This window comes from Homalodisca vitripennis, chromosome 5 (genome assembly GCF_021130785.1).
Source record: "Homalodisca vitripennis isolate AUS2020 chromosome 5, UT_GWSS_2.1, whole genome shotgun sequence".
NCBI classification, from domain to species: domain Eukaryota; kingdom Metazoa; phylum Arthropoda; class Insecta; order Hemiptera; family Cicadellidae; genus Homalodisca; species Homalodisca vitripennis.
This window is the reverse complement of record NC_060211.1, coordinates 78593369-78602089: the sequence shown is the minus strand read 5'-3', so window position 1 is coordinate 78602089 and position 8721 is coordinate 78593369. Positions and strand designations below refer to the sequence as shown.

General features: G+C 38.5%; 1 protein-coding gene across 1 annotated transcript; it reads left to right on the top strand.

The window, feature by feature from the left end:
• The first annotated feature begins 862 nt into the window (after window positions 1-862).
• Window positions 863-2830, top strand: LOC124363523 (piggyBac transposable element-derived protein 3-like). The gene is made up of 3 exons (XM_046818771.1): window positions 863-884; window positions 1746-2009; window positions 2145-2830. Exons 1-3 carry the CDS (start codon window positions 863-865, stop codon window positions 2828-2830), a joined length of 972 nt encoding a protein of 323 aa, XP_046674727.1.
• Window positions 2831-8721: the final 5891 nt, after the last annotated feature.

Sequence of the window (8721 nt, the reverse complement as noted above, 5' to 3'; positions counted from 1 at the left end):
TTTGGCTCAAATGTTTAAGGTAAACAAGGCCCGTTACTGAAAATAGATCAAGAATTTTATCACAAATCTAATGACACCAAAATTCTTTAAATCGAATTACAAATAGTTGATTTAGAGCAGATTTACTGTGACAAGACATGGCCCTTATTGAGGTTCTCAGTGAATAGACATGAATGAAAACACTGAAAAAACTGCAGCTAAACTAAGATTATACAATAAACTCAAGTATTCCAAGATCTACTTTGAGACTAATTTGTTAGAGCTATTAGTCTGAAAGTGGCGGGTGGATCTCCACAACAAGGTTTAAATATCTTAATACTGAAATTTTTAGTAATTATTTGGTGAGGTTGTAGAACGAAAAATGTAAGGAGTCATTGTAGACTCTAATGATACATATTTCTCTCTACTTTGTATAACAAAATCTGCAAATTTATTATCTCAGCACATATATTTCTTCATAGAAAACACCAACACTACATTTATATGACATTTCTTAACCCGTTTCTTCCCACTGTCGACATTTGTCGACACGCAACTTAATATTTTTTGTGGGAAATTTTGATTGTCTAGGACTCTTACGATAATATCCCGCTGTTATGTTGGTATCTCTGAACTAGCAGTTGATGCGCCGCGGCAGTGGCTAGTTTGGTGCTTTTGTGTCAACAACTCTACTGATTGACTCTCAGCCTCACTATGTCACTGATAGACAGGTAAGTGTATTACAACCTTGTAAATAATAATATTATTTACCGTACGCTATTTATAGTGATATAAGATATGTGTATGACGTATTACTGTGTTGAACGTGTAAAATATTGTTTTAGGGTATCGATTTTACAATCATAAATATTGATGTCGACAAATGTCGACAGTGGGCACCAGCGGTAGGGGTCGATGTCCATTACAACAAATTGTTTTTTTTAGGTTGACGGTAGCTGACATCGCTAATATATTGGAAGAGAGTGAAAATATTATAGATCCAACATTTTTTATTGAGCCACCAGATAATCCAGCCCTCAGTGACTGTGATTCCGATGACGATGATAGTGGCAACATAAATCATTTATCTGGCAACCAACTCAGAGCTGGTGGTGAGCTGATAGGAAGAAAATTAACTGAAGATGGGTTAGTTACAATAAGAATTGGTGGAATACCTGAAGAAAAAAGTGACCAAGAAGAAGTGGAACAAGTAGAAGATAAGAAATTTGAGGAACCTGTGGACGAAGATGACAGTGTAGTAAGCGTAGATGTTGTTTTTGAAGAAGAAACCCAAGGAAAAGTTAGTAAAAATACGTTAGAGAGCAGAACTAAAAAAAGAAAACAAATAAAAGATGTTAGAACAAAAAAGAAGGTGAAAGGAAATAAGTCAAAACGTACATGGGAAGAAAAAGACATTGCAGATGTAAGCTCTATAGAGTTTACTCGTGCGAATTTCTTGTCAAATGATTATTCTCCTGTAGAACTGTTTGAAATGTTCTTTGATGACGAGGTCGTAGAGTACATTGTTTATTGCACTAATCAATATTCCCTAGAAAAAGGAAACATAAACTTTTCTACATAAAAAAATGAAATACGTATGTTTTTCGCCATTCTTTTTCTATCAGGATACAACACTATGGCTCGTTACAGAATGTACTGGGAAACGGCAGAGGACACACATCATGAAGCAGTTTCACGTGCAATTTCACGTAATCGTTTTCAGGATATCTTGAAAAACATTCACTTCTGTGAAAATGATAAATTAGACAAAGATGACAAGTTTGCCAAAGTTCGCTCTGTTATGTGCATGCTGAACGAGCGATGGCTTCGTTACTTCCCAGGTGACATTTACTTATCCATTGATGAATCCATGGTACCTTATTTTGGAAGGCACGGGTTGAAACAACATATCCATGGGAAGCCTATCCGATTCGGATATAAAGTTTGGATATTAGCTACAAGGTTAGGCTACGCTATTCAAGCGGAACCGTATCAGGGCAAAGCGACTGGAGCAACTATTCCTGAGCTCGGTGTGGGAGGCTCAGTTGTCATTGATCTTATATCTGAACTCCCACAGGACAGAAAATATAGTTTGTTTTTCGACAACTTCTTTACATCTTTAAAACTGCTTGAAGCGTTAAAAAACAGGGGATATCATGGTACAGGGACCATAAGGGTAGACAGAGTTGAGGATGCCCCTCTTCGTAAACCTCAAGATCTCAAGAAAGAACCAAGAGGTACTTTCCATCAAATAACTGACACAGACACCAACATAACACTTGTAAGATACATGGACAACAGTGTTTTTACTATAGCGTCGACAGCAACAGGCGTTCATCCTGAGGGGAAAGCAAAGCGTTGGTCCTCTAGCAATAAAAAACACATCGTTGTGCCACAGCCAAACTGTGTCAATTGGTACAATATGAATATGGGTGGGGTGGATAGGCTAGATGAAAATGTATCTACCTACCGTATTCATATTCGCAACAAAAAGTGGTATTGGCCAATGGTTGCATACATGCTGAATGTGAGTATGAATAATGCTTGGATTTTATACAGAATGACGCCAAAAGGAGCTGAAGAACAATTAGATCTTCTTGGATTCACCCGCTACATTGTCCGTACGTACATGCGAACATGCACAAGCCATCGATCCTCTGCAGGACGGCCAAGCCAGACAGTATCCAGTAGGGTGTTGCCTGAAATCCGATTCAGTGGAAAAGATCATCATTTAGAAACAGTTCAAAAGCAAATTCGCTGCGCACTGTGTTCCAAAGCAACAAGGAAACGGTGCAAGACTTGTCAAGTTGGATGCCATGTGCTTTGTGCGGAGGCTTTCCATACTTCCTGAGGAAGTAATCTCTTATACAATCCATTCTGATATGTAATCTATTCATAAATACTGTAATGGAACAATAAAAGCATCATTATTTCATTTTTTAACTTATTTTAAAACCACCCCTTTCATTCCCACTGTCGACAAATGTCTACATTAGCCTCTATTCTCTAACTGCACCCCGTTCATGCCCACTGTCGACATATGTCGACATGCTATAATTTATTGTTATTATTAAATTTTACATATTTCATACTAAAACTATAGTAAATAACTGATAATAAAGCAAATAACCAAAGGCCACCAAAAAATCTGACAAAAAAATAATTTGGGCAGAAACGGGTTAAGTTCGTTTAAAAATTTTTATAACTAGCTAAGAAACATTTATTTTAAAAACAAGGACTTTAGAAAGTACGTCTTTCAAAGGGTTTACGCCGAAGAAAAACGTTTGAAGAAATTGAAAGCTAATTTGGACAAATTTTATGTTCCTGTGTTTTAACTGTTTGAAATTGGATGAATGTGTTTAAACGTAATCGTACATCCACAAACGATGTCCTGCAGATCCAGACGCCCTGTGGAAATATATACCCCGAAATATTTTACAAAATCTACGGTATGATTTTTAAATGATTGACGAATCAAAGTGAACGAAATAGTTGGGGTACAGTGGCTTCAATTTAGCACAAAATTTGGTGTGATAAAAATTTTGGCAAGATGGGTGCTTCGTTTGTGATTCGTGTATTCAGTGGAGAATAAACAGAATCATGTGGTCGACTCTGAGGGTATTTGGCGCATTTACGTTGCAATAATGACGAGTTTATGCGATGATATATACCTGTTGATGAAACATTGATACATCACCACACTCTAAAGACAAAAAAAAAAAAAAAAAAAAAAAAAAAACAGTGGATTTTTGAAGGCAAACGAGCTCAGAAGAAGGTCAAGTCGGAGACTCTAAAAGACATGAGCACGGTCTTTTAGAATACTCACGGATTCATCTAAATTGATAACTTGTAAAAGTAAGCAATGATAAAAGGAGAGTATCATGCGTCATTATTGGAACGGATTAACAAAGAATTCAATATAAAACGTCCTCATCTGACTATTTCTTATTTCCAGGCTTGAATAAATGGCTTAGAAGACAAATGTTTACGTCTTACGCGGAAGTAAGAAAATGCCTCTTGAGAATATTCCAAAAATCCTACTTATTAAAGACTTACAAAAGTTGGAAATAATGGAATTGAATTACGGTGAATAATAACAAAAGTTAACAAAAAAAGTGGCTTTTTCTACTAATTATAAAGAATTATTGAACGAACCTCGTATTACTAGCAATGACAGACACAAGATTGTACAGTTGTTGCAACCTACAAACGATAACTGTTACCAAGTATAATCAATCATTATCTCCTAGCTAGTCTAGAACAAAGAGTATTGTCCTTACATCAGCTCAGTTGTTTATACTTTGTTATTTTAATGAAACCCTTTAAAGATACAGAATACAAATAAAATAATTTAGCTAGTGAAGTCCACTTTTACCATAAGTTGAAGTAGTTATAAACTTAAGGTGTATAACGAAACACGGAACTCACCTTATGGAACTTGGTTTGAGTCAAAATCTATACATATTTAGAATTAATCAGTACTACAAGACAAGGGAATTATATACAATAATCATTGAACTTTATTAATTGAAAAATATGTTATAAAGTACGAAGATGAAATTGTTTATAAATGGTATAGTGTTATAAACAGTTTCAAAATAATAAATTGTATGAGTTTAAATATAATGGGGTTTTAAGACAGCATATACAGTGGATACTATTATGTAAAAATGTGATAGTGTATTGCATTGTGTTTGTTCACACTGGCCTAAAATATTTAAATTGTTAGTGAAATCTTTGAAGCTATTGAATAAAATATTAAATACTGGAAAGATTGAAGAAAGTTTCAGAGGCACCATATTTAAACTTACTTATAAAATGGATCAAGATATTGGAATATCCTCTAGTGACATCACTTATCTCAGGATTGTTTTGAATGCTGTTTAAAAAGAATATGGTCTTGTAGTTCTGTTTTTCAAAATTAAATTCCGTACGAAATCTGAGTTTTTTTTTGCGTTGGGGTATTGGGGTGGATTCACAGATCCTCACACGTCAACCTGAGCTTATTGTGTGCCCCTTTGATGTTAGAGGGGTAATCCTATCTTTGTGCCCTTAATTAGGCTAAGAAGCTTTTCCCCGATACTAGCATCTGGTTCGTCGCCTGGTTGTTTATCACCGAAAAGAGCCCTTCTCCTTGCTCCCAGTCTCTCACAGTCCAGTATTATGTGTTTTGCAGTCTCTTCAGACTTATTGCAGAGTCTACACTCCGAGTCCTCATTTCGTAAACCTAGAGTGTTTAGGTGTTTCCTGAAGTGGCCGTGTCCAGTGATCAAGGCAATCACTTGCTTAACCCGATCCCTGCCCGGCCCCATCAGCCATCTGGTGCAGCCGGAGCTAGAATCAGCAAGCAGTCTTTTTGCCGAGTGCTTGTCCTTGGTGACTCTGCCACCGCAAGCGGTGTGTCTTCCTGGACCATTTGTTTATACTTTGGTAAGCGGCTGACTTGCTTATACCACAACTCGGTTTCTGGACCGGTGTATGGCATGCTTGCTCCGCTTTTTGGCAAGCCTGTCGGCGCATTCGTTGCCACCTATGCCTGTGTGGCCCGGTACCCAACCAAGACGCACAAAGTTGCGTGATCCAAGCTTGCAGAGAGTGTTAAAGCACTCCCACACAAGCCTGGATGAAATGCTGTTGGAGTCAAGAGCTTTAAGAGCTGCCTGACTGTCTGACATTATACAGATGTTCTTTTCCTGGTACCCTCTGGTGAGGCCTAGGTTGGCACAGGCTAGAATACCATAGATTTCGGCTTGAAATATGGAGCAGTTTCCATCCCCAACTGCCGCAAAGGGCAGTTTCTAGGGGATTGACTAAACACTCCATATCCAGTTCTGCCCTTAATAAGCGAGCCAGACAAAGCTCTTATTGTTGGGATGTTATCTTGCGATTTCCCCTCATCTCTGGAGTAGAAGTCAACAGAGAATGGCTTATTGAATACGAAATCCGTTCTCATTATGTCGGAGACCATTTCGAGAATAGCGCTTGGGTTTACAGCTTCAGTGATGGTGCCATGGCTCGCGTTAGACGCCGCCATTCCTCCACAAGCCAGCAACCATCAGCCGATAAGCTGACTTACGCGCTTCAGCTTTTATATGGACATCAAAGAGGTAGAAGTCCTAAAGCCACCTCGAGGGTCGCTGAGGGACTGCTCCTGAATGCTCCGGTTGCAAAGATTGTGCCAAGCCTTTGTAAGCTTTCAAGCTTGGCTTTGGCAGTTACCTGATTCACCTTTGTCCACCAGCCTAATGAACCATAAGTGAAATGAGGCCTTACAACTGCTTTGTAAAGCCATAGTGCTATATGGGGTTTTTACGCCCCATGAGATTCCTGCAAGTCTCCTGGACGTCATGAGCGCCCACTTTGCTTTGTGCAGGATATTGTTAAGATGATCATTCCACGTAAGCTTATGGTCTAGAATCAGTCCTAAATATTTGACTGTCTTTGACCACTCAAGCTGTGTGGATGCGAGTTTCAGCCTAGAAAGAGACTCTAGGTTCTTTTTCCTAGTGAATGGTACAACTACTGCCTTAGAGGGATTTACTTTCAGTCTCTCTCCATGACACCAGTTGTGTACATGTTTGAAGGTTGGTATTCATGATATCAACAACAACATTTGTATATTTTCCCTGTACCATAAGGACTATGTCGTCTGCATATCCTTGGACATAGATTCCATTGTTAGTAAGGTCCTCAAGTAGACCATCTACTACTAGATTCCACAGTAGAGGTGACAGGATGCCTCCTTGAGGACATCACAAGCGATTCTTCATTGAGATCGGCCCTGATCCGTCTGGAGCACAGCATGGCCCTAAGCCACCGTCACAGAGCTGGCTCGAGGCCACGTCGCTGTGCTCCACTTACCATCGCAGTGAATTTAGCATTGTCAAAAGCTCCTTCACTGTCTATGAAGGTGCACAATGCCAATTCCTTGGCGGACAGGCTATCCTCAATCCTACTGACTAGTTGGTGCAGTGCTAATTCACAGGATTTGCCTTGCTGGTATGCATATTGGTTGCGATGAAGGGGAGTGTCTGAGAGAACTCCCTTTCTCAGGTGCCTCTCCACCAGTCTTTCTAATGTTTTCAGTAGACACGAAGATAAACTGATGGGACGAAAAGATTTAGGGACAGAATAGTCCGCTCTCCCCCTTTTTTTAGGGATGAAGACCACCCTGTTGAGACGCCAGACTTGTGGTATGTACCCATAAGCTAGGCTCGCCCTGAATAGTTCACATAGAAGGGTAAGGAGATTCTCCGGCCCTTGTTGAAGCAGGGCTGGAAAGATTCCATTCCCTACTGCAGATTTGAAAGGGGCAAATTTAGAAATTGCCAATTTGGCTTTAGAGAGAGTGACAATCCTTCTGGCAATGGCCCAGCTACCACGATAAGCTCTTGGCCATGAGCCTGCCTCATGGTTACCAGACGTTCCAGTGTCGTCATTCTCAAAGATACAATCAGGGAAGTGAGTCTCAAGGAGAAGTTTGAGGCTTATCACTAGATCCAGAAGTGTGTTGACCTCCCTGGGACCTTAAAGATCCCAAGTGACCGGTTTGGACCTGAGGCTAGTAAACGTTGCAGTCTAGCTGCCGCGCTTAACTCATTTATGGGGGGGGGTGGGGGGGGGGGGGGGTGGGGGGGGGGGGGGGTGGGGGGGGGGGGGGGTGGGGGGGGGGGGGGGTGGGGGGGGGGGGGGGTGGGGGGGGGGCTTCACTCACTATCATAATCATGTGGAACGCAATGATCGTATGTGTAGTAATAATCAGTATAAAATTGTATACAACAACCATAAATCATAGTTCTCACCCAAATTTTACTAACACTAATAAAAATAAATTTTATTTAAGCAATGGAAACTGGTGCCTATTTACTAATTCCATATAAAATAAATAAACTTGAGATTTAAAGATCAAAATTAAATTACTTTATTACTGTCAGACGATGTTAAATATTCAAAGAAATTATAATTGTTTTAACTTATTAAGCTTATTAAACAATACTTTTAAAAAGTATTAGCCATTATAGTAGTACATACACACTCATAATTCATGTTTCTTGTTGAAGTGTTCAATCGTAGTTTCCTTTTCGATAGGAACACCTGAAGGACCCCTGAAAGCAGTTCTTTTACCTCCCAATAGTCCATTCTATATCCCTGTTATTTCTTTAATAAATCCTAATATAAAATAAATACTGTAACAACTTTTTTCAGTTAATTAGGCTCAAGTGGAAAGTCAAAATGATAGCTGTTTGGGAAATTTATTAAATTAAAAAAGGCTGAATATTTTTTGTTTGGATCTGTCAGGAATAATATCTGAAAAGGTTGGTAGAGATACTCGGGACATTCTTTATCACTCCAATGAAAATGTGGTGTTTTAAAACGTTAATGTTTTATATCTGCTAAACTAAATTTATTAATCGTAAATTGATACTAAAATATATTTTGTCTGTAAATAAAGTTTTCAACAAAATGTTTACTTTTTGAATATTTTTAGAAGTAGCAAAATATTTTAAAACCTGCTTTAAAATAAACGTATATGCAAGTAAGATAAGGACACACTTTACCTTTCCTTTCCAAAATTACTGTGGAAGTGGTAGAGTGGAAACAGTGAAACATAAAAAGATAATTTGTAAAAAAAGTAAAACATTAAACATTTTGGTATAATTGATTTTAGTAGCTGTGACCAAAATATTGCAAATATTAAAAAGAGATCTAAGTTTTAATAAATAGTTTAATTCCTGTCATAAG